The following is a 24,027-nucleotide window of genomic DNA, read 5'->3' on the forward strand; positions in this document are numbered from 1 at the left end:
GTGGCAGCAGGCCTATTAGAATCCAGCTATTCAACAGGCCAAGACAAGAGGATCACAAATACAAGGCTTACCTGGGCTACAGGATAAGTTCAAGCTCAGAGCCTGTCTTGAAATAAAAAATGAAGGGCTAAAAAAAGAGAGCCCCGAGAGGAAACATCTGCCTTGCATGTGGGAATCAAGCTGGGTTCAAGCTTTCAAAGCACATTTGGGACAGTATGCTGACAGCCATTGAGTGCATACTTGGATGGAAATCTAGGACTTGTTTTATGGTTATATTCATGTTTATGTAAAAGTAAAATACTGTCAACAAACTAAATTTCAGTCAAAATACACCAAATAATATTAATTACTTGTTATCTATTTACTTAATCAACTATGACTACTATACCACCATTAAAAAGAATGTGTACTAAGATATAATCTGTGATATATTTAAAAAAAAGTATGGCAAATAAAACATTTTGAAGAAATGACACAAGTTTCATTACATATATACACTTGCTTGTATATGCATAAAAATCACAAGAAATATATAGTATCAACTATATAACTGATTGTGGGGAAATATTTAAGGAGAGTGTGGAGATGAAGTTCTGTTTGGGAATTAAGGATAGCTCTTCTGGGAAGCAGTCACTGTGGTCTAGAGTCAACATCCATGGCCCACCAACTCCATACTGTACAGCATGGCTGCTTCCTGGAACATTTAATGAAATGGTCTGTGTGCGCATGTAGAGTGTTACATCTTTGAGTCATGTAAACCAATTAAAACACATCAAAGCCTATCTACCATACAGGACAGGACACTATGGTGTCAAACAGTTTCCATGGGTCACAGGCGCACTCATCAGTTACAGGAATAGCTTCCCTCTATAAAGGTGAGTTGTGAGTTGTGAAAGAAACCCCTGCACCTACATTGCCTTTTACAGAAAAGTCTGATGTCAGCTAGAGGTTAATAGAGGTAATACATGTGTGCAACAGATTCCGGCTTGGGGGTGGAAGTGTAGCTCAGTGGTTGAGTACTTGTCTAGCATTAAGGCCTTGGGTTCCATTACCAGCTCCACAAAAACAAAAGAAAAAAAAGGAGGCCCCCTTTTCTCAAAAGGTTAAACAAAAGTCTTGATGTCGGGAGCAGCTTGACAAGCTTGTCAGTAGACAAGCTTGACAATCTGAGCTGAGTCCCTAGAACTCAATTGACAGGAGGAGAAATCTCAAAAGTACATCACAAGAGTGTGTCTTACCATATCCGTGTCGATGGAGACTCTGAGTCCGATTCTGTTCATCCTGTCACTCTTTAGAGTTCTCAGGTGAGGGCACAGGGCAGCACTACAAGCCATGGCAATCTCTTTTGCAAACTGGTAACTACTTGATAAAATAGATATATCTTGGTCCTTTCGGAAGCAGAACACCTGAAAAATCAGTCAAATTAGGAAAAAGTCATGACTGTGATTAGAAGCAACAAATAAATTGAATTAAAACAAATTTAAAAAGGCAACTACTGCTTTTAATTCAACATTTAAAAAAATCCAACATTAGATCTTTGAAATCGTCAGCTGAGAGCATTCTAAATCTACAGCCTGAATATGTATGATAAAAATTTTTAAATCAGAGATCACAGATTATAGGAGTGGTCCAACTATTTTTGCCTAACGTTGACTTGTGTCAATGAAATCCTTGTTAATTTAGTTCAGAGCCAACATTATAAGAACTTTGTCTGTATGGAATCCAATCAGACAAAGAAACAACGCTCTGTAGCTGCTATGTCATTCTATACATATGAAATCACAAGATGACAGAAGAACTGGCCACCTGACTGCAGAGAGGACATGGGACTCCAGGCTGGGAGGCTATGGTCAGTACCCTCATAGTGTCTTATTTCAAAACAGAGAATGTGCCAAAATGGTTTTCCAACATGAGTGATGATTATAAGCTGGTGTCAAGAAAATCTTTTTTATAATAAAATAACAATATAAAAATGCCAATTTATCCAGGTGTGATGGTGCACATCTTTGATCCCAGTACTTGGAAGGTAAAAGCAGGTGGATCTCTGTGAGTTTGAGGCCAGCCTGGTCTATAACGAGAGTACCAGGACTACAAAGAGAAACCCTGTCTCAACAATTCCCCCTTCTAAAAATCAGTAACTATTAGCTGTCAGGAAGTCCTATCATGTTGAGAGCTTGAAATAAATACACGCAAATTCAAATCTGGGATGTGAGAGATTCTGGGTGGGGATCTGTTTCAACATGGAAAGTGAAAGGTGGAATAAGCTAAATAGTCATACGCAATATTTCTAAGTATACACTATGCGCACATGCACACACGTGTGCACACACACAGATGCTTGTGCACATGAAGCAAAGAGACCTTTTTCTATACCTCAGTGCATTTCACAGTTTTCTCTTCAGTTTCAAAATCTGTTTCCAGTTTTATTTTTTCACTTGGAAATCCTTCTAACGATATTCCATCCACTGAACTGATAACACTATGTAATAAAGCAGAGTACAATACAATTAGTATCACGGTGTTTTCTATGAAATTAATTATTGAATTTGGAAAATAAATAAAGTCCAAGTTTTATATTTAAAGTAACAACAAATATCTCAAGTGTATATAAAATAATCACTTATCACAACTCCTTGATTGTGTTATAATCTTTTTGTCCAGTAAATTATACCTCCTTTTTCATATGTCCAATTCAGATCTAGCTTTAATACACTTTAGTTTCTTAACAGAAAAGTATCTGACAAATTAAAAAACTATTTTCTGGGGTTACATATATCACCAATTTGACAGGGTCAAGCCTATTATGCAGACAGCTCTGAGCTTGATCCCCAGTGCCACATAAACTGGGCATGGTGGGTACAGGCCTTTAACACTAGCACTCAGGGGGCTGAAGCAGCAGGAGCTCAAGTTTAAGGCCATCCTGGGCCACACACTGAGTTCATGTCCAGCCTAAGCTACATGGCAAGATCTTATTTCAAAAATCTACTTTGGAATCGTTTCCTTCTTCTTTCTTCTAGAACCTTGATCCATCTCCAAAACTGAGAGGTTATGGGTAACTGAACAGAAGGAGCAACAGTTGTATTGATAAGGCCTTTACTGATTACATCATCAAGTCTTGCTTACATTACAGGGAATTAACAGAATTCAACAATCAAAAGGAAACTCTTATTTATTTGACAAAAATATGTACCATGTAATATAAAAGGTGTTTTGCCTTTCCTTAGGCCTGGACAAAGCTACCCCGTTAATGTTTTAAAGTTAGACCCTCCCCAAGTTGATGGTTCATTATGGCTTCCTGCCCAAGAAAACTTACAAGTCTGGTTAGTTACATATTTGAAAAATACATACTGTATTAATTAGAATAGAAACATTAAAGTTAATAGCATAATTCTATATTCATTCATAAAATATGTCATTGTATTTGTATGATGTCATTATCATCATCCTCCATCAAATAAGAAATTCCTACCCTTTGTTCTTTCTCTCTTCCAAATCCACCCAACAGATGTCCACATATTCTGTCAGGTCTACTGCGTCAACTTTTCCACACTGAATTTTAAAGTCCTTTTGCTGTCGTAGAGCCAGCCGTAAGGCATCCATAGTCTCTGGAGTTATTTGTACCATTAAGCCATCTAGAAATGAGAGGTATGCTTCATATTGAGTTTGCCAAACTTTAGAATGTGTGCCCAGTAACAGAGTTCACTATTAAAATATTTTTGTTTCAAGATACAAGTTTTAAATAGCCTTTGTTAATGATTTAAATAATTAATTTTTCACTAGGAAAATAAAACTATTTCATAAAGTTAAGAATTATTATAAGGTTACACAAATAAAGACAGTAAGTTAAGCTTTTTAATCACACGATTAAGTAGGATTTGCCCTAGGGATGAAAGATGATTAGACATATGCAAATCAATAAATAGCATACCAACTGATAGATAAAAACCATGCATTAATAATCTTTCAGAAGACAACACTGGATAAAATTCAACATCCATTCATGAAAAAAATCTCAATAAATTAGGTTTGGAAGGATTAGAAGGAATATATCTTAAAACAAAAAAGGCAGAATGGGACAAAGGCACAGTGAACAGCACAATGACAGGGAAAGCTGAGACATTCCTTCTCAGTGCTCTTCGCACACTAGTGTAGCTACCAGACTCTACGTCAGGAGGAGGCTGGAAAGGAGCCAAATAGGGAAGAGAGAAGGGAGTCAAATTGTTCCTGTTTACAAATTGTATGAAATATGCTATAATGTAAGAAGATAATACACACTGTAGCCAGTCAAATGGCTAAGCTATAATGTAAGAAGATAATACACTGTAGCCAGTCAATGGCTAACTCTTGAGAAGGAAGGCTCAAGTAGATCCAGTACTGTCATGCTCTAGGCTTAGGGATTATTTCACATAAGTTTGTGGTAGTGACTGTTTTTAACAACTTATATTGTTCTTTTCAAAGTATCAAATATATTCTTTGTTTCGTTTTGAGGTAAGGTCTATGTAGACCAGCCTAGCCTCAAACTCATAAAAATGCACCACCTCTGCTCTCCAGGTACCACCATACCTGACATATTTTCTTCCTTCTTTTTCCTTTCCTTTTTCCTTTCCTTTTTCCTTTCCTTTCCCTCCCTCCTTCCCTCCCTCCCCTCCTCCTCTTCCTCTTCCTCCTTTTCTTTCTTTCTTTCTTTCTTTCTTTCTCTCTCTCTCTCTCTCTCTCTCTCTCTCTCTCTCTCTCTCTCTCTCTCTCTCTCTCTCTCTTTCTTTCTTTCTTTCTTAAATTAATGTATGAGTACTCTATTTGCCTGAAGACCTGCATACCAGAAGAGGGCACCAGATCACATTATACATAGTTATGAGCCACCATGTGGTTGCTGGGAATTAACTCAAGACATCTGGAAGAACAGTCTCTTAACTGCTGAGCTGTCTCTCCAGCCCCACAAAAATATTTATTAAAGGTAAAGAAAAAATAACTTTATATTAAAACAATCAAATATGAAGCTCATACCTTCAACTATGCTGGATTTGGCAAGAAATCCTGAAGATGTTTTCAGAGCACCATTGAACACCACAAAACTTGCACCTGTCACTGATAACAAATAATAAGTTATATTTTAATATGTTCATCCTCTGCTGTATTTATTACTCAAAATGTGGAGTTTCTGCATTTCAAATATTTGATAAATGTTATCTCATAACACATTAAAAACCCAATAAAAATCAAAACAAAATTACAATATTGGATAAAATAGTGTTTCAAATGATGGACTACTGTACTATTTAAAATGTTTGTGCTTTTGTTAATGAGGGTGTCATGAATCAAATTCACTGCAGGTGAACATAAAATGTATAAATCTCTGTGAGAAGAGTAGTTAAAGTACTTTCCTATGTAAACATCAAGACCAGAGTTAAGATCCCTAGAACCCATATCAATCCTGGGTAGGTGTGATGGCCTGCCTGAATTCTAACCTTTGAAGGCAGAGACAGACTCCTCAGACCAAGACAGCTAGCAAGACTAGCCATCTCAACAAGCTCTGAGTTTTACTGAGAGACCCTGTGTGGTGGTTTGAATAAGAATTGCCCCCAAACTCATGAGTGTGAATGGTTGGCCCATAAGGAGTGGTACTATTAGGAGGTGTGGTGGTGTTGGAGTAAATATGGCTTTGTTGAAAGAAATGCATCACTTGGGTAGTGGGCTTTGAGGTCTTCTATGTTCAAGCTAGGCCTAGTGTGGCAGTCTCCTTCTGCTGCTTACAGATCATGTAGAATTTTCAGCTCCTTCGATAGTACCATATCTGCCTGCAGGCCACCATGCTTCCTGTCATGATGATAATAGAAACTGTAAGCCAGCTCCAATTAAATGTTTTCCTTTGTAAGAGTTGTAGGGGTCATGGTAGCTCTTCCCAGCAATAAACCCTAACTAAAACATCGCGCCTCCCAAGAGGTCTCCACATGCACACCTTTAGAAAGCATATATTGAGCACTGTGTGGCTCCATCACCTATCAATTAAAAAGCCATGGCTTAGGCAGGAAATAGGAGGTGGAACTTCAGAGGCAGAAAGAATTCTGGGATAGAACCAGGTACAGAAGACTCTTCTGTAAAGATGTGAGTGGAGAATGCATGGAACCTGGGCGCAGGTGACCAGCCATGTGGCAGAATGTAGTTTAGAATAAATGGGATAGTTTAAATTATATCTAAGCAGAAGAGAGTCCAGCTATATGGCCAAGGCATTCGAGTCTGAGTCTTAGTTCTGGAAGCATGGGGCTGGGAGGAAGACCCAGCACTAACTTCTATACACACACACACACACACACACACACACACACACACACACACACAAGGAAGACCCAGCACTAACTTCTATACACACACAGACACACACACACATAGACACACACACACACATACACACACGTACCTACAGACATGCAAAAACATGCTTACATACACAAATAAACACCACACACAAATAAAAAGTAGAAAAATGAAAACACAAATATAACTTTTGACAGTAATTTCACCCCTAGAAACATAACATGCATGTATACAAGGTTATTCACAACAGCAATTTTATAAGTAGCTGAGGAATGGTAACCAACTATGACAGTAAGAGACAGGTAAATGATAGATAATTGACAAATGGAAAGCTACAGAGTGAATGTTCTACAGTAACATAGAATAACCTCTGAGAGGTGTTAATAACAACAAAGCAAGGTGCACAATGGAACAAGTTACAAGTTATCTGAAAGATGTATCTTGAATGTATGTAAATGTATGTCCTTGCCTGAATGTGTACATTATATACAAAGTCTCTGGAGAGATATACAAAACAGTAAACTCATTTGTTGCCCTTTAACAGGATGCCTACCTAAGTGTTAGTTAAGGGGATACTTTTTTTCACCACAGCATAAATACAAATAGTCTTAATCTTACCACAATGTAAATATCTCCTATTAACAATAAATACTTCAAAATCTATAAATTTACAGGCTGTGAAGATGGTTTAGTCAGTAAAGTGCTTGCCGTACAGGAATGAAAATTTGAGTTCAGAATGCCAGCCCTCATATAAAAGATTAAATGTGGTGGTCACAATTATAATCCCAGCTGTCAGGAGCCATAATGGGACAAGCTACTAATGAGCAGATGATCATCCAGAAATGCTTGCCTTGGATTATTATATAATCTGCGACGAGTGTGCCCCATTAGCAAGGCTGTGGTGGACGTGATTTTAGGAAAGATTCCTGCTATTAATATGCTTTTCCCATTATTATTATTATTAGACATATGCAATTATCACTAAGCAATAGCACACCCCTTTGTAGCAAATCCCTGCAGATCCATGAAGATGTACTGTCTTGTAGTGACACTATATAGGCAAATAGATGACTTCTTAAGTCTTAATGATGATCCTGTAAGAATTCTGAAAATTATATCAATGATTACTAAGTTCTTTTATATCGGGACTGCTATTAAGTCCCTCAAGCATAGTTGAAACTGCAAAGAGAACTCTGCCAGTCTCCGAGTGTTATCAGTTAATTGCCCCGAGAGAGATAGTAACCAGACTCTCTCCTGTTCAGAGCACATTCCAAGAAGTTGTAAAACAATTAACCAAGAGAATTCACGATTTATTATAGGTACCAGGACAGACGAGAAAATATTGCCTGGGTTTATCTATACAAAACTTCACTAATTTCTTAAGTTATAGTTTCAAACTTTCTGCAAACCTATGGAACTAGACAGGTGATGAATGTCTAGCTAGATAATTACTCCTAATGGATATACATGTAAACATTCTGTGTTGTAAACTTCTATTTCAATTTATGACTTGAATTTTGGTGTGAACTTGTGATGAACCTTGTAACATGTGACCATGTACTCTGAAAGATGTATAAGTTCTGAGGACAAAGAGATGAGAGTCAGTTAGAATGGTTAGTTAGAATAGTTAGTTAGAATGGAGTTAGTTAGTTAGTTAGTTAGGAGCCCTTCATCTTTTCCTTTTCCCCCTGCTTAGAATTTTTCTCCCTTAGAATTTTTACTTTGTTAGAATCTTTTCTTTTTCTCCACTCAGGACCGTTCCACATTTCCCCTCAGATAGCTTTCATAGGAAACTTTTGACACTTAGTAATAAACTCCATATAATAACTTTTCTTATGTGTCTTTTCTTTCTGTGATCCAGCTGCAAGATAGAGCCCAACAGTTCCTGTTGAGATAGAACAAAGGCCACGTTGCCTAATCCTCTGCTGTTAGGCTACAGGTGTTAATCACCCTAGCCTGCAGTCTCTTACCCTCAGAAGAAGTTTTTAGGATAGTACAAGGCTATTTACTTAACCCCTTGCTGGTCTTAGGCCTGGGGTGCAAGTGCCAATTTCTGGCCACAGGATCGCAGACTGCAGGTCAGCTACAGTAGCATAGGGCTGCCTCAAGAAGAACCGGACAGAGAAGAAAGAAGAAGCTGCATCTCCCTTCTCCCACAAGCCTGGGGTGGCTCCTGGCACCCAGCAGAGGTAGAAGCAGGACGATCCTATGGGCTTATTAGTTAATAAGTCTGGGTAAACTGGTAGACTCAGATTCAGCAAGACCCTAGCTAAAAAATCAAGGTAGCAAGAGAGTTGAAACATCCTATGTAACTCTGATCTCCACAGCCACATATGCGCACATACACAAACACACATACAGAGCTGTTAAATGTCAGTTAATAAAATAAAGAGGGAAAGTACAAAAGTAAAAAATCAAGTCTAAAACTATCTATTCAACCTATATATTAATAAACAAGAAAGTACATTAAAATATCAACAGTGGCCTTATTTTACAAAGGAGTGTGTGTGTGTGTGTTTTGCAAGTAGCCTCAGAGTCTAAAAGAGAGCAACCAAACTCAGGCCTCTGCAAGAGCAGAACATACTCTTAAGTACTGGGCCATCTCTCTAGCACCGACTTCTTTTCACTGCTTTTCAAAATGTATTACAAATGGGTATGCGACATTACCTTTACAACTGGAAGAAAAATTATTAACAGTGAAAACATCAGGCTATTTTAATGTTATCCTGTAATGATGTGTTAATATTGTCAACTGCTTAGCTTTCATTCAACTTTCAATTTGTCAGGCTGTTCACCACAGAATGAATGGCAGCAGCCAGACCTGAGGCTGCTCACTCTACCATTCCATCACTTCTCCAGCCCAGTCTCTTGGCTTTATAATTCTTTACCCTTGTCCACCCTGTGCCCTCCCAAGCAAAAGGAGCTGAGCAGAGACTGAATAAATGTGAACACGTCTCACTCCAGAGAGAACCTACTGAAGACCCTCACACAATGGGGTATACTAAAGGTGCCAAAAAGAACAGACTTCCAAATCTTTACACCAAATGCAGTCAGATATAAAAGCACACAACAGAAGCAATGTTCGACCTATTGTTTATGCAAGCTAGGTAATGGGTGTCTGTTTCTCTTTGGAAGGCCTCTTGTGAGGGCATCTTAACTTACCTTTCCTTGTCTGACCAGTGGCACTGTTGGCCTGAGTCTGATAAACACCATCACTCTGTACACAGACCAGATGAGAATCTGCTTCTGGACTAAAACTAGCTCCAATACTGATGACATGCTCATTAGAAGAATTTATTACCTTCATTACCTGAGGGCGGGGGGGAAACACCACATTTGTTAAAAAAAAAAAAAAACATTTATGTCTAGTCTAGAAGTATTATTACTGATTAACTTCATAATTACCAAGCTTTAGTCACAACAACTCCTTGGGAATTTAACGAAGATAGACAGGCAGGCACGTACGGACGTATGTACGTATGTATACACGTATGTACTTATGTATACATATGTAGGAGGCAGGCAGGCAGAAAGTAAAATCTCCTCAATTAATGAATAAAGCAATTGAGCCGGGCAGTGGTGGCACAATCCCAGCACTTGGGAGGCAGAGGCAGGAGGATTTCTGAGTTCGAGGCCGGCCTGGTCTACAGAGTGAGTTCCAGGACAGCCAGGGCTACACAGAGAAACCTTGTCTCAAAAAAAAAAAAAAAAAAAAAGAGAGAGAGCATGCAGCATGAACCTAGTCCATTAGGACTCTGCTGTGCTGTGCCCCTATGCCTCAATAAATAAAGCAATTTTAAAAGGATAAAAAGTTGGGTCAAATACTCTATTAACAAATTTTAAAAATATAAAAACATGTTGTGATGAATTATATACCCAGATTCAAAACAAACAAACAAATTCCAGTCTCAGGAAGTCCTCTGTTCAAATGTGTTTAGATCTAGATAGTACAAGTACACTTACATCACTGTACTTTTTCCGAGGTATTTTTATACAGCTTTTTCCCATTTCCATATGAATCAACAGCTGATCGATGTTATGCAATGTATACTGGTAATTTCGAAGGTCCTACACAAAATGATCAAAGTTCCATCAACATTTATCCATCCACTAACTGCTTCCATCAGCATCTACAGTGTAAGTCTTCTGACGCTGTCTTATCAAAACCCTACACAGAAAGTCAGTCCCAGCTTGAAAAACAAAACACTATCCCCAAGAAAACTCCACAAATGAATTCTTCCAACTACTTCTCAAAAGTGATGAAGAATATTCTCAGAAAGAAGTTTACAGTGTGTGGAGACAGCTCTCCTTTCCTGTTACAGCTCTCCCAAAACAGAAGTCATTTCTGCTAAGTGTCCCTCAAGAGCTCCCGTGTTAAAGGCGTATGCACTTCCAGTGCTCCCTGGGATGAGGTGGGATGTCGAGGAGATAAGGCTGCCCTTGGAGGGACTATTAGATTCCAGACCCTTTCAGTCTCTTTGCTTCCAAGCACTATGGGATGAGTGGCGTCCCCCACCAAGCCGTCCCTCTAAACGTTGCCACAGCCTAAAACATCAGAGCCACATGACCCTGACCTGAATCTCCTGAAGTCACAGCAACAGATCACTAATCTCTAATAAGATTATCTCCCATGTTTTAAAAAAGTAACAGAAAACTGAGAGGCTTCAAGCTGGCTGTCGATGGGAATCTGAAAGTAGGTCTACTAAAACTTTCATACAGTAACAAGCAAACAGAGAATGACAACGGTATGGGAGGAAGAGAATCAGAGATCACTTTATCCATGCTTTCCTACGACAAATGAAGACACCGTAATTTGTTCAAGATCACAAAGCTGATTTACTTTACTAACACTTTTACTCAGCTTTGTCAATTTCAGAGGTTTGTGAGGACGTCTCCAATTACCTCAATATGCAAGAGTAAAACAGTCCAGGGAACCAAAAGGCAATCAGAATTAAAGAATACATATATTAGGAGACATTGTATTCTAGAAAGCAGAACTCATTTATGTTAAGTAGTTTCAGACTTACAAATGTGCCTTCAAATACCAAATACTCTGAATTAAAATGGACAGATAAAGTAGGTGAAATATACTAAATCAACACTTGAAGAAACTATACGTCAAACAACACAATAGTCCAGTTACTTACAACAAGTAAGTTCATAATAGTATGGCCTATTTCTCCAAACAGAGGCTTCCTGCCTCTGACACTTGTTAGAGGAGCAGGGTATGCTGCACATGAAAAAGAATAATTGGTTAGCATCACCAATAACACAAAGCCCACAGTTTATTAGTTTTATTTTCTTTTTTCAAACAAAAAGCACATATATACTCAGTTAGTTACCAAAGAAAAGTCAAAGGTGCCTATGCAGCTGCTAGCCACACTAGCTGGAGAGCTTACCTAGACTGTCTTACTTAAATCCTGTAACAAGCAAGGGTGTCTATACCTACTTACAGATAAAAAAAAATCAAAACAGAGATAAACAAACTTGCTCACTTAACTGTTAAAAAGATTCGAAGCTGAGCTTTTCTGACTCTAAAGCATTTAATTTTTTTTAATCTTACTTCTATAAAATCCCCAGTGGGAAAGAAAAATTACAATAATTGATTCAATCCCTATAGAGCTTTTCTAATTTAAAGAGAAATACAAAAAAAAGTAAAACTTAGCATTTTGGTCTTTTCTTTTGTGGTGCTGGGGCTTGAACCGGGAGCCTTGTACATGTGAGGTAAGCAGTATGTAAGTGAACTATACCCATAGTCTCCAAATTCAAGACGTTAAAGACTTAACATCAAGTTGTGGTCATTGAAAAATGGCAATTAAAAAATTAAATTCTGACTTTGATGATAGGGCTCCCTTCCTATTTAAGACAAATATTTGATTCTATTATGAAAAAAATTCATTTTAATCTCATATTTTGTATGTAATTCTGAGAATTTACAGAATTTTACTCTGAGCCAGTGTTTTCTTTATCCAGCCCAGTGTTTTGTTGCTGATAATAAAATCTGAATGCTGGTTTTAGTGACGATTAGGACAATAGACTAGTTACTCATCAATCACTGTAAGGCCAGTAGCTTCAACAGAAGCACCTAAAAACAGACTGGTTTCCTTACAGTGAAGCTTGGAAGATCACGGAGTAATGAGATCCTCCAGAAGAGAGCAGGACTAAAACTGCAAAGCTGTGTAATACTCGTGACAGGAAGCGTCATCAGTGCGATTAACGAGCCTCAGCAGCGGTCAGTACCTGTTACAGTCTGCTAGACCTTGGACAGACTGACACTGAAGGCAGCGGTGCTCATGCTGACAGATAGGACTTGGATTGTTTTATGGAATTTATGTGACATTTAATGACAAAAGTTAAAGTCCCAAGATCCTGGATAAAAATAGCTTTCTCGGATCAGTGACCACCTGTTTATACATCATTGGTCATTAGTCATGAGACTATAATATGGATACCATGTCATTCTAAGCCACAGCCTACTCAGTGTCTTAAGTAGAATTACCTCTAACCGTTTTCAAGGGATGCTCATGATCACAACAAGGTGAGGCTACAAACTCAGCATTTATATATACAGTTTTCTTGACTTTTAACACTAATTGTGTTTCTGCCAATCTTAGACATCTTTCACAAGTGTGCACTCTGAAATACAAGTAACTTTTATTTTTCCCAACACTAACTTTGTCTCTAAAATAATACATACTAAATTATTTAAATCAAATTCCTCATAGTTAAATACAATTTGCTGCAGGTATAGCCAAAAAAAAAAAAAAAAAAAAAAAAAAAAAACCCAAAACAACAACAAAAAAAAAAAAACAAAACAAAAAACAAACAAACAAACAAAAAAACCTTTTCAAAAAAAGCCAGGAACAAAGGTTCAGAGTAATTTTTAAAGTAAATGACAAAAATAATCATATATAAAAGTCTGACCATTTATAAGAGTGCTAGAATCTTAATCTATGTCTAAAGTAGACAAGTAAACACACACGCACACGTGTATATATTTTATAGTCCTTCTGAGTGATTAGGTAAACATTAGGAACATAAAAGTTAAAGTGAGGAAGGTAAAAGAAAATGGCAGCCAGCTCTCTAGACGTCTTCAAGCCTTGACTTTATCAGCAAATGTTACAACAGTGCTACACCTAAGAATCACTTGTTTGTGTGCAAGCTGAGGGACACTAATATGCCTACTATGTAGTTAAAACACAACTAACAATAATGCAAGATTTTAAAAGACTTTAACACAAGTACTAATGTGAAGAACGTTGTTTTGCTTTGAAAGAATCAAGCGTGGTGGTGCAAGCCTGCAGTCTCTGCATGGGAAGCAGGGGATCAGGAGCCCGAGGTCATGTGATCAGCTTCACAGTAAGTTTGAGGGCTGAGAGTGACTTCTGTTGTGAGACCCTGTCTCAAAAAAATTAAATTTTAAGGTAAGTTATATAATTTATGAGCATCCTAATAGCTCACGAAACAGCATCTTTGACACACTAACTTAGTGTAAGAGTGTTGTCTTGGAAATTTAAAAATACACCAAGTCAAAAGTAGTTCTATTGCCAGGCAGTGGTGGCCCACGCCTTTAATCCCAGCACTTGAGAGGCAGAGGCAGGCAGATTTCTGAGTTCGAGGCCAGCCTGGTCTACAGAGTGAGTTCCAGGACAGCCAGCCAGGGATATACAGAGAAACCCTGTCTCGAAAAACCAAAAAAAAAAAAAAAAAAAGAATAGTAAAAAAAAAAAAAAGTAGTTCTATTAATCTAGTAAAAATCACTTGAATGATTTCCCTGAATCTACTGCTTTATCTTCTGCATATCTGAAAATACGACATTATTTTCAAACTTACCTTTGTATTCTGCTCCCAATCTCAACATTAAACGCATAGGAAAAACCTTTGCCCAGGGAATCTCCAGCTTCTGGATAAGAATGCCACAGAGAAAAGGACTCTTTGGTACTGGGAGGTCATCAAGTTTCTGAAAGGTAGGTGTAATAAACAGGAAGCCTCCATGATCCTTGCTATTGAGAAAACTCTCAGTAAAGGTCAGATTGTCCAAGTTTTCTATGTACTTTCCTGGAAATGACATTATTAATAAAAATATTTTAAGTTGTTATATTATTTTGATGAAACATTCTGTCTGAATGCCCCAATACACATTTTCTTAAGTAAAAGCAATACAAAGGCCTTTGCTGTTCTTGTTGTATTTCTACTCTTAGAGAAGCCTCGATTTGGACTGGTAGAATAACATCTCTCGAGAATGCCTAAGGCCTTGGTTCACTTCATGGCACCCCAAAAACATTAAAAAGGAAGTGGGGAGCTGAGCCACTCCTGGAGATTGGGTTGGGGACTATAACAAAGATTTGAAAATGTTTCCAGTTATGTAGTATCTTTTTTTTTCTCCTTTGTGCATGGCAATAAGAAAAATTACTCCCCTCTCCAGTGCAATGTACATAAGTACATTGATACATCTAGAAAGCCAAGGACGCAAAGGTATTTCCACTTATAAAATTTTAAAAAATACTACATACAGACACTCATCACATCAAAGTCTAGACGTAAAGAAATCAATGGTGAATACGCTCATTGTAGAGACCATCAATTTCCTCATAAATCTTCAATACAACTAGCACAGCTGAAATACTGATGCCTTTAACTAGTTTTCTACCCCTAATCTCAGCAGTTCAAAATAAAATAGTAATAAAGTAATATACCTTTCATAGCATCCTTGTATATGGTGATGAACAGTCTAAAGATGTCCTTAGGAACCGTATCCTCATTTGGCAAACACAGCAACAGGATGATGATTTCTGCCTGTCCCAAGCCATGCAAGCCATTGGTTGAGAAGTACCAATACTTATCTGAGGAATCTTGAGGAATAATGACATACAACTATAAATGTCAATTTTTATTAATTTAAAAGCTAAACATTGTTTTTCAATAAAGCACAATTTATCCAATTTTTAAATTTTCTTGATTAAGAACCTTGAAGCTTTTAGAATTCATGTACAGAAAACCCAGAGACTATCCCAAGAGATAAACAGTAGCAGGAAGCACTCGGGAGGAAAGGGCGTAATGACACGCCAGAAAGCAGGGCCTGCAGAGCGGTGTTTATCAGAGATGGGAAAATGATAAATGTGATAGTGAACAGTAAAGATTATTTATGATCGAGGATGCCTTATTTCCTTAATTTAATTAGGTCACATCACTGACCCAGCATTTGAGAAGCAGATTAGGGAAGGCTGCCACAAGTTTGAGGACTGCCTGATCTATATAGTGAGTTTCAGGCCAGCCAGGGATCTGCATTGAATCCTTGTGTCAACAAGGGAAAAAAAAAAAGAAAGAGGAAAAAGTCTTTTATTGCTACCAAATCATGATTCCATTTACCACAGTTCAATTTATCGAAAAGGTAGGACAGATACCAGGCAGTTATACACTAAGCATCAAAATGTGCTTCAGCAGGACTGAGAAGGCAGCCTAGCAGGAGAATGCTTAGCTCCCAAACATGACCGCCTAGGTTGAATCCCCAAGGGAGAAAAGGAAGGGAAGAGGGCTGGAGAGGGGGGAGAAGCAGAGAGAGGGGGAAAGAAAATGAACAAAACCAAACCACCTCAGCTAAGCTGAACATGCTGCAGTTCCAGCACTCTGCAGGTGGAGGCAGGAGACCCTCAACTCTGAGGCCAATCACTGTAGAATCATGTAATCACATTTAGCTGTTTATTTTTCACTATTTGTCAATCAAAATGTAACATGAAGATATAATCACTTTAGATATCTTTACTGAAAAATAACTAGAAAAAGTAGCTCTCTACTTACAAAATACCAACTTGACATTCACAAGTAGGTTTGCATTTAGGACAAATGTGGCATGAGGAAATCCTTCTCCTTCCAGAAGCAAATTGATCTGCTCCTGAGATGGATGCTCTTGTATTACAGGCACTAAACAGAAGAAATACAGTAATCAGACAAATAGCCTCTCAAATAGACTTGCAATTTAAAAAAATGTGCAAATCTATCAAAAGAATCGAAAACAAAACCAAACACGGTTCTTGAAACCAATTCCCACTATGTTCAATAATTACCTATTCATTTTTACCCCTCTACCCACTAAACACCTAATATACACACAACTCTGATGTGTGTATATGTGTACACACACACATTCAATTACATTTTTGTATAAAAGTTTTGTACTTCTCAAGTTTTAAAACAAACACTTATCAAAAGTGGATTCTAGGGTCTGCACAATGGCTCAGTGGGTTAAGTCACTTGTTCTGCAAGTTTCCTCTCCTAGAACCTACAGTAGAAGGGGACAGCCCAGCCCCCAACGCTGTCCTCAGCCCTCCACACATACGCTGTGCCATATGCCCACACCCCCACACATCATATGTACATTAAAGTGGGTTCTCATTTCTGAGGAGAGTCTACATTCAAGTTCCTATGCTGCTTTGCTACCATATATGTATCAGTGACATATATGTATCAGTGACACATATGTATCAGTGACATGTAGCCACAGTGAAACAAAGCTTGACAACCAGTCAGAAAAATATGCATGATATTCCAAGAGCTTAAGAACATCTTTGTCTCTAGAGGTAAGCTCACAAAATGTCTCCTAGAGGCAACAAAGGAATAGTAAGCTTCTTTTCTCTATGTTGACATGCAAACTACCCATGTAGTTTCAAGTAGTATAATCCTTGAGGCAATGGGCAACTTTAAGAGGTGGGAGGGGCTTGGAGGAGGAAGTCAGTCAGAGTAGCCCAGTTCATCTGCTTTCTCTTTTTATAAAGAAAGAGACCCAATGAGATCAACTAACATGTTTAAAGTCATACATGAAATAAGTAGCAGATGATGACCTAAAATTCCAAGTTTTGTCATTGAATTTAATGCTATTTCTTTAATCATGCTTCTTTAAAAAAAAAAAATACAAAAGCTAGAGTTAAAACTCAAAATAGAAACATTTCTGATCAGTTTCCTCATTGTGTTAGACTTTAATTCATCCTAAACCAGAGACCCACATGGAATAAATGACTCAAAAATTCCAATCACTTTGGATTTGTTTTGTACAAATAAGACTTTCTATAAGCTAAATTTACCACCCCTTATATATAGTATAACAAAAATGTTTAAGTTTTAAAAATGCATTTTATATATTAGAGACAAAATCCCTAAGTTCTCTTTAAAAAGTTCCTTTTCCTTAGAGCAGATTAATGGTGACTCACACCTGTCGTCTCACCGGCCTGGTCTATACAAGTCACATGGTAGCACACAGCTGCATACACCTTGTCTTAAAAATTTCAAACTAAGGATTCTTTTTCAATTTTAAGTAGCCACTACCCTACCTGATCCATCTTCTCCAGATGTGGCCAGAAGGGGAGGCAAACCAATGTCATCATCTGGTAGAAGACTAATGTTATTGCAGACACATTTGGCAACACCACACAATAACCTGTAGTCTGAAACGCTAGCAACAGGCAAACCAGTATTAGCAGGGACAACAGTAGGAGTAGATGGCTCCTCATTGTCCACAAACACATCATCTTCTAGTGTGAAAGGGCCAGGCATGGGCAAGCCTTCAGTGCCTGTAGTCCCAGGTGCAGCATGACAAACCGGACTCTGGATCATCTCACTTCTTATAATGTCTCCTATACCATTGTTTGGTTTTTCCACTGTAGGAGAATGGGTATGATCCACTTTATTTATCATCTGTAAAATATAGAATAAAAAATTAAATCAGTCCATAGTATCTATTCAAGAGTGACATGTTGACCTCCATAACCAAAAATACTTTAACAAAAATAAAAGGGACCAATATAGGCTTCTAAAGTTCATTTCCCAAGAAATGAAGGCCATTTTGCTTCTTTAAGTTCAGGGTATACCACATCAAGTGATAAGCACAAAGATTTAGTTAATGACTGTATCTACTACCATTACAGTGTCCGTCCAACTTAGCTCAACTCAAGGCTTTCTCCTCCTGAGGATAATCCAATCAAGCCTGGAGGGATGGGGGGAAGAAAAAGGAGGGCAGCAAAGGAGTGGCTGGGAAGCAAAGTAGAGAGAGTCCACAGTAGCAACCACCTAGAAAAGCTACCACCAAGTCATCTTCGTTAAAGCCTCTTTCAGACTGTCCAAAATAAATCTTGAGGAGGAAGAATTCATGACAATGGATGTATTTACTGGTCTGTTTTTTAGAACAGTGACTGAGAGTAGGTGTGAGCTAAGGACTATGCCATCTTTCCTAACTCCACATATCTACAAAATCTACTCAGCAACTTTCACTTGCAGGTGGTATACAGATCACATGACTTCCACTTACACCTGGTACAGCTGTATAAATGCAACCATAAATATCACCAACAAATACTTTCCTGAATGTATAGAAACCATTAAGTTAATATTAATCTAAATTAAGTTATGATTCTCAAGCTGCAGTCTAGGGAATGCTGAAGTCCACAACATCCTTCCAGAGGGACAATGAGGCCCTAAGTTTTCATCATAAAATCAATAGAATATATCACAACATACTACATGTGGAAGCAAAACAATGCCACTCTCTATTGACTGATTTGATTTTTAAAATATTATCAATTGGCTTATATATTATATAGCTTATAAAAGTTTTACTTTTTAAAACTCATTCATTCATTCCTTCATTCCTTCATTTATTATACTCTGCTGCTGTATGTACACCCAAATGCCAAAAGAGGACATCAGATGCCCTTGTAGATGGTTGTGAGCCACCATGTGGTTGCTGGGAGGTAAACTTAAGACCTCTGAAAGAGCAGCCAGGGCTCTTAACTGCTGAGCTATCTTACCAGCCCCTATTATTTTTAATTAATAAATACTGATGTTTTTTCCATCTTAGTTTTAAAAACAGTAATTATGAATACATGGAACCACATAACCCATACTTCGGGGCTCTCTACAACATTTAAAGCTTAGGAAGAGGTTCTAAGGTTTTTGTTTTAAAATTGAGAATCAATGCCTAAAACTAACATTTAAAGGGGTAAAAATCAGGGTCTGGAAAGGTGGCTCAGAGGTTAGAAGCACTGACTGCTCTTTCAGAGGTCCTGAGTTCAATTCCCAGCAACCACATGGTGGCTTACAACCATCTGTAATGGGATCTTATGCCCTCTTCTGGTGTGTCTAAAGGGGTAAAAACCAGTACTGGAAAGATAGCCTGCAACTACTAGTGCTTACTGTTCTTACAGAAGACCAGAGTTTGATTACCAACACCCACACCAGGCTCCAGTTCCAGGGAATCCAGTCCCCTCCTCTGGCTTCTGTGGTTATCTACACATACATGTATACACCCACAGAGACAGACACACATACACATATAAAACTAAAATAAGTTTTTTATTTAAAAAAATAAATAAAATCTATTAACAATGTTAATCCAAGCATATCTGAGATCTAGGGGACCCAGGCTCCATAGTAAAGCAAGTATGAGTACATAAAACCTATGTTTACATTGTAACATAGCTTATGAAGTGGGCAATAGCACTATATCTAAAGAAAAGTTCATATCTTTATTAAAAACACTTTACTACTAAAAACTGCTAGCAGCAGTTGTGAGCTGCTGGAGCTGCGGCCGACAGACCTGCTGCATCAGCACTTCCACAGCCTTCAGCTCAAAACAGTGTGGTTTGTTTGCAAAGTGCCAGAAGGGAAGCAAAATATGCATATACATTTTTTCTAGGCAAATCAAGGCATCCAAAGGATAAGCTCACTAATAATCATATGAGGAATTATGATTTGACAGATGTTATTTAGATTCCTTACTGTGGGCGCATCAGGTAAGACAGGACTAAAGTCGTCAGAACACCGTTTACTTCCAGATGATAATTTTGTAGTATCTGCAACTTCACCGTTCGGCAGTATACCATCTGCAAACCATACTCGCTTCTGCTCTCTGGAACACGGTCCTAAGATGAGTTGGAAAAGTGAGTTGGGTTATTTGGCAATATGGCAGGATTATCACACCAAACAGGTCAGTTAATGTTTTTAGAATCCTTCTGCTATTCACCCAGAAATCCTATATTCTCAGAGAAGCCTAGGAAAATGGCTTTTCAAATTCATATACCCTGAGAAGAGTTCATGCCTATCTAATCCACACCAAGAGAAAGCACCAGAACAGTTGTGGCCATGGGAGTCACATGCTCTGAAAGGAAAGAAGAATCTTATACCTTATGGACCGTGGGGAGGATACAAGGCCTCTGTTATTGAGGCGAAGTTTCTATGGAGCAGCGTGTTAAGCCAGCTTTCCATTGCTAAAACAAACCACTAAGAAAATGACTCAAGAGTTTCTGAAGTTTCAGTCCAAGGTGGCTTAGCTCCATTTCCATGGCTTGTTACAGGTAGTACACCATGGTGAGGAAGATGGAGCTGCTTACCTCAGGATGCCCCAGAAACAAGGAAACAATAAGAAAAAAATGACAATATAGACACTTTCCAGGACACATCCCAGTGACCTACTTCCTCCAGTAAACTCACCTTCCAGTTTCCACCCCTCACAAAAGGTCTTGGGATTATGAAGCCAACGATAGACTAACTCACTGATTAGTCCAAAACCTTAGACATCCAGTCACTTCCCTAAAGCCTCTTTTGTGAACAATGTACTGGGGACCAAGCCTTCAACATGCTAGCCTTTGGGGGACACATTAGAGTCAAATCATAACAAGCAGTTACTGAATGCACCTTAAGGGTTGAGTAAGGTACAGGGATAAAGAACAAGGCCTAGAAGATAAGTGAAGAAAATCACACAGATAACAGAAAGAAGTAAGTCTGAAAAGAGTGTGAAACTGGATCATTTATGTATTCAAGAGGTCCTTTTGTACTTTCATTTAATATACAAACAGCAACACTGTAGTTCTTATAATATGGGTCATAAACTTAGTAATAATGTATTACCATTTCCTCTCAAATCTGGAGGAAATATTTGTTTAAAAGTAGGAAGACTTATTTTGTTGCTGTTGTTGTTAGAACAAAAGTTATGAGAATTAAAATTAGATGATTTTAGAACAACATAAAAACACAAGAAGTTTCATATATAATTTTTAGAATGAAGAAAATAATGGAAAAAGTTGGAATTAAGTACATGCATTTGTAACATGGGTGGGTATATTAAACAAGGTACCTTTCTTTCATTTACAATAGTCTGATAATAATTTAGATTCAAGAACATACAAACCACTTTAGACACAAACTTATTATCTTTCGGGTTAAAATATATAATTTCATTAGTATATCTCCATTCATATATGATTATAAACAGAAAAGCCACTGAGTGATAATCTAAGTATCCCCCCATCTCAACTTTCAGAAGAACCAAATTTATCTTTAACTGATATTTACAGGTATTTTCTAAATGTCACAGCCTTTGCTTCCAAACAATGTCTGTAAATATATACTGGTCTTGTATGAGACTGACAAGAACTACAGACTAGAACAAACTAGTAGAAAATTCAAAGGTTTAAAATAGATGTTACAGTAGTACATGTCTGTAACCAATGACTCATGACAGGTGACTTGACTTCAGAAGCTTGGACTAGCTTGAGTCTTAAAAATGAAAGACAAATAAATAAATAATAGTTTGTTATTGTTGTAAAATATACAATTAAAGAGAAGTTTTTAAAGAAAGTTATTTACTGGTTATCTCTAGAACCCAGGCCCCCAGTCTACACTGAGCTCTTGAATGCTAGGCTGGAAGTCTGGAAAGTACAAAACCTAACCTTGTCTTCTTGCTAGCTGCCTGTGGTCAGAATATGCTAGGGGTAGGGACTGGTGGGAAAGGAAGGTCAAAATGTAGAAAGGGACGGGATTCTTTGTGCCCTAACTCCTGCTAGGAATCCTGCAGCAGCAGGAGCAGCAGCAGCAGCAGTTACGTTCCAAGTCCCATGACTTTCAGCACTCCTAATATCAAATCTAGAACTCTCCCTCAGTCACCTGAGCACCAGCTGTAAGACTCCTTGATGCCTCCAATAGTTGCCACATGGCATATTCCCAGAGGTCACAGCTTTATTCATATGGTGCTGTAGCCCCCAATGCCCAGGTCTGCGAGCTAAGCACCACCAGTTACTCCTCCCTGATGCTAGTACTGCCTTTTCCCCTTCCACCCCCTAATCCTGGTGGTGGTGGTAGCTGCTGCCTGCAGTTTTGAGTTTGAGACTCCTAAGCACATTTCCGGTCTGCATCATGCATGCACACATGTATAACCAATTCCTTTCGGAAATCCCCGACACATAATTGGTTTCTCCCTTTGTTTGGATCCTAACTACAAGAGTACTTTTACTTAAATGATGTACTCTTGGTGTAAGCCACAGCAGTTTACTTTACAGTTACCTTCAACATTTGGTTGTTTCAGTGCTGAGATGGGCAGAGTTGTAGGTGAAGGTGCACTGGATGCCTGGGTCTCCTGAAGTGGCTGGGCAGTGGCGCACTCATTACAGTGATTAGACTTAAGACAAGAACCACCTGGACTCATCATCCTTTCAAATGCCTGAGCTATAAAGGAGAAAGAATAGTATTAACAACTCATGGTTTTGAACTTCTTAGTAAGCCATAATAAATATTTGCTTTTTCTTTTTTTTTTTTTTTTTGGTTTTTTTTTGGTTGTTTTTTTTTTCGAGACAGGGTTTCTCTGTATAGCCCTGGCTGTCCTGGAACTCACTTTGTAGACCAGGCTGGCCTCGAACTCAGAAATCCGCCTGCCTCTGCCTCCCAAGTGCTGGGATTAAAGGCGTGCGCCACCACCGCCCAGCAATATTTGCTTTTTCAAGTTACAAGGAGAAAGAAGTAAACGACCAATCAAGAGAAAGTGGCACTTGGCAAAGATGTCCGAGTGACTAGTATTTAGTTGGCAGCACGCCACTCTGATAAGCTATAATTGAGTTATTTCAGTATTTTTAGTTGTTGTATGCTTGATATCCACTATAGAAAATCATCTTTATTGAATACAAGTGTCTGTTTTTTTCCTTTTACTCCTAGGATCTACTAGCAACATACTCCAGAGTAAATCTTTAAGACCTAAATGATTACTTCTTTAATCCCCATTTTAAAGCCATTTAAAAATGGCTTTGTTTGTTTGTTTGTTTGTTTTGGAGGGCTGTTTGCTTGTTTTGAGACAGGGTTTCTCTGTGTAGCCCTGGCTGTCCTGGAACTCACTCTGTAGACCAGACTGGCCTTGAACTTAGAGATCTGCCTGCCTCTGCCTCCCAAGTGCTGGGACTAATGGTGTGCATTAGCACACCAGCTTTTATGTTCTCTGGCTTTCTAACTAGAGTAAAAGGCGAAGTCAGGCTCTCCATCCCTAGTCTCATCTCTCAGTACAATCCACTGACTCACTAGGAGCAGCAAGCTGAGCCTTTGGTCTTCAAGCTAAGAAAATACAGCTTATGTTGTCTGCTCTTCCCTCTGCCTGGAATGTTCTCTCCGCAGGTTCTCACACAGACCCAGCTATTTCTTTCAAATCCTTAGTCATATATCATATTATCGTAAAGCATTATTATGGCCACTGATCTGTTTCTATCTTTGTACATTTGAACTTTAAATTTAGGGTATTATTACCATCTGAAGGCCTAACTGTTTACTATCCATTTATCTCCACATTCAAAAATTCCACTGTCAAAAGAACATCTATTTTGTTGTCAGCTGGAGCTCCAGAATACAGAATAGTTCCTAAATATCATTGAATAATATTTCAATAAGAAAAAGGAATAGTCCTGGCAACAG

General features: G+C 38.2%; 1 protein-coding gene across 2 annotated transcripts in view; it reads right to left on the minus strand.

The window, feature by feature from the left end:
• Zfyve16 (zinc finger FYVE-type containing 16) overlaps positions 1 to 24,027 on the minus strand; it is a 40,998-nt gene that overhangs the window by 3,849 nt on the left and 13,122 nt on the right. For both annotated transcript variants that reach the window (XM_076927140.1, XM_076927141.1), the window contains 13 exons: positions 22,639 to 22,800; positions 20,080 to 20,222; positions 17,637 to 18,000; positions 16,111 to 16,233; positions 15,009 to 15,164; positions 14,146 to 14,370; positions 11,460 to 11,542; positions 10,276 to 10,380; positions 9,475 to 9,622; positions 5,005 to 5,085; positions 3,470 to 3,632; positions 2,374 to 2,479; positions 1,239 to 1,406 (listed from right to left, as the gene is read on the minus strand). In XM_076927140.1, the coding sequence (XP_076783255.1) occupies positions 1,239 to 1,406; positions 2,374 to 2,479; positions 3,470 to 3,632; positions 5,005 to 5,085; positions 9,475 to 9,622; positions 10,276 to 10,380; positions 11,460 to 11,542; positions 14,146 to 14,370; positions 15,009 to 15,164; positions 16,111 to 16,233; positions 17,637 to 18,000; positions 20,080 to 20,222; positions 22,639 to 22,800 (2,027 nt within the window). The remainder of the gene's footprint in view (positions 1 to 1,238; positions 1,407 to 2,373; positions 2,480 to 3,469; positions 3,633 to 5,004; positions 5,086 to 9,474; positions 9,623 to 10,275; positions 10,381 to 11,459; positions 11,543 to 14,145; positions 14,371 to 15,008; positions 15,165 to 16,110; positions 16,234 to 17,636; positions 18,001 to 20,079; positions 20,223 to 22,638; positions 22,801 to 24,027) is intronic.

The sequence above is a fragment of the Arvicanthis niloticus genome, chromosome 29, assembly GCF_011762505.2.
Source record: "Arvicanthis niloticus isolate mArvNil1 chromosome 29, mArvNil1.pat.X, whole genome shotgun sequence".
Classification (NCBI taxonomy): Eukaryota; Metazoa; Chordata; class Mammalia; order Rodentia; family Muridae; genus Arvicanthis; species Arvicanthis niloticus.